The 1,464-nt window shown below is 55.8% G+C and overlaps 1 protein-coding gene across 1 annotated transcript; it reads right to left on the bottom strand.

The window, feature by feature from the left end:
* Nucleotides 1-11: 11 nt before the first annotated feature.
* Nucleotides 12-1,219, bottom strand: LOC108445124 (the record flags this gene model as incomplete). Its single annotated transcript, XM_017727966.1, has 2 exons — nt 166-1,219; nt 12-115 (listed from the first exon to the last, which is right to left on the bottom strand). Coding segments are annotated over exons 1-2 (1,158 nt in total), but the record flags the coding sequence as incomplete, so codon positions are not given.
* Nucleotides 1,220-1,464: the final 245 nt, after the last annotated feature.

Below are 1,464 nucleotides of genomic sequence, written 5' to 3'. Positions count from 1 at the left end.
CCGCCCCATACTGGTCCATACTGGCCCATACTGATCCATACTGGCCCATACTGGTCCGTACTAGTCTGCACCGCCCCATACTGGCCCATACTGCCCCATACTGGTCCATACTGGTCTGTACTGGTCTGCACTGCCCCATACTGGTCCATACTGGTTTATATTTACCCATACTGGTCCATACTGGTCCATACTGCCTCATACTGGTCCATACTGGCCCATACTGGTTCACACGGGTCTGTAGTGCCCCATACTGGCCCAGACTGGCCCATACTGGTTCATACTGGTCTGCACTGCCCTGTACTGGTCCATACTGGTTCACACGGGTCTGTAGTGCCCCATACTGGCCCAGACTGGCCCATACTGGTTCATACTGGTCTGCACTGCCCTGTACTGGTCCATACTGGTTCACACGGGTCTGTAGTGCCCCATACTGGCCCAGACTGGCCCATACTGGTTCATACTGGTCTGCACTGCCCTGTACTGGTCCATACTGGTTCACACGGGTCTGTAGTGCCCCATACTGGCCCAGACTGGCCCATACTGGTTCATACTGGTCTGCACTGCCCTGTACTGGTCCATACTGGTTCACACGGGTCTGTAGTGCCCCATACTGGCCCAGACTGGCCCATACTGGTTCATACTGGTCTGCACTGCCCTGTACTGGTCCATACTGGTTCACACGGGTCTGTAGTGCCCCATACTGGCCCAGACTGGCCCATACTGGTTCATACTGGTCTGCACTGCCCTGTACTGGTCCATACTGGTTCACACGGGTCTGTAGTGCCCCATACTGGCCCAGACTGGCCCATACTGGTTCATACTGGTCTGCACTGCCCTGTACTGGTCCATACTGGTTCACACGGGTCTGTAGTGCCCCATACTGGCCCAGACTGGCCCATACTGGTTCATACTGGTCTGCACTGCCCTGTACTGGTCCATACTGGTTCACACGGGTCTGTAGTGCCCCATACTGGCCCAGACTGGCCCATACTGGTTCATACTGGTCTGCACTGCCCTGTACTGGTCCATACTGGTTCACACGGGTCTGTAGTGCCCCATACTGGCCCAGACTGGCCCATACTGGTTCATACTGGTCTGCACTGCCCTGTACTGGTCCATACTGGTTCACACGGGTCTGTAGTGCCCCATACTGGCCCAGACTGGCCCATACTGGTTCACACGGGTCTGTAGTGCCCCATACTGGTCCATACTGGCCCATACTGGTCCATACTGGTTCACACGGGTCCGTAGTGCCCCGTACTGGTCCACGCTGGCCCATACTGGTCTGCACTGCCCTGTACTGGTCCATACTGGTTCACACAGGTCTGTAGCGCCCCATACTGGTCCATGCTGGCCCATACTGGCCCATACTGGTCTGTATTTACCCGTACTGGTCCATGCTGGTCCATACTGGTCTGTATTTACCTGTACTGGTCCATACTGGTCCATACTGGTCTGTATTTA

Source organism: Corvus brachyrhynchos, unplaced genomic scaffold (assembly GCF_000691975.1).
Source record: "Corvus brachyrhynchos isolate BGI_N302 unplaced genomic scaffold, ASM69197v1 scaffold1322, whole genome shotgun sequence".
NCBI lineage: Eukaryota > Metazoa > Chordata > Aves > Passeriformes > Corvidae > Corvus > Corvus brachyrhynchos.
Note: the sequence above shows the minus strand (reverse complement) of the source record. Positions and strands in the feature narration are given on the sequence as shown.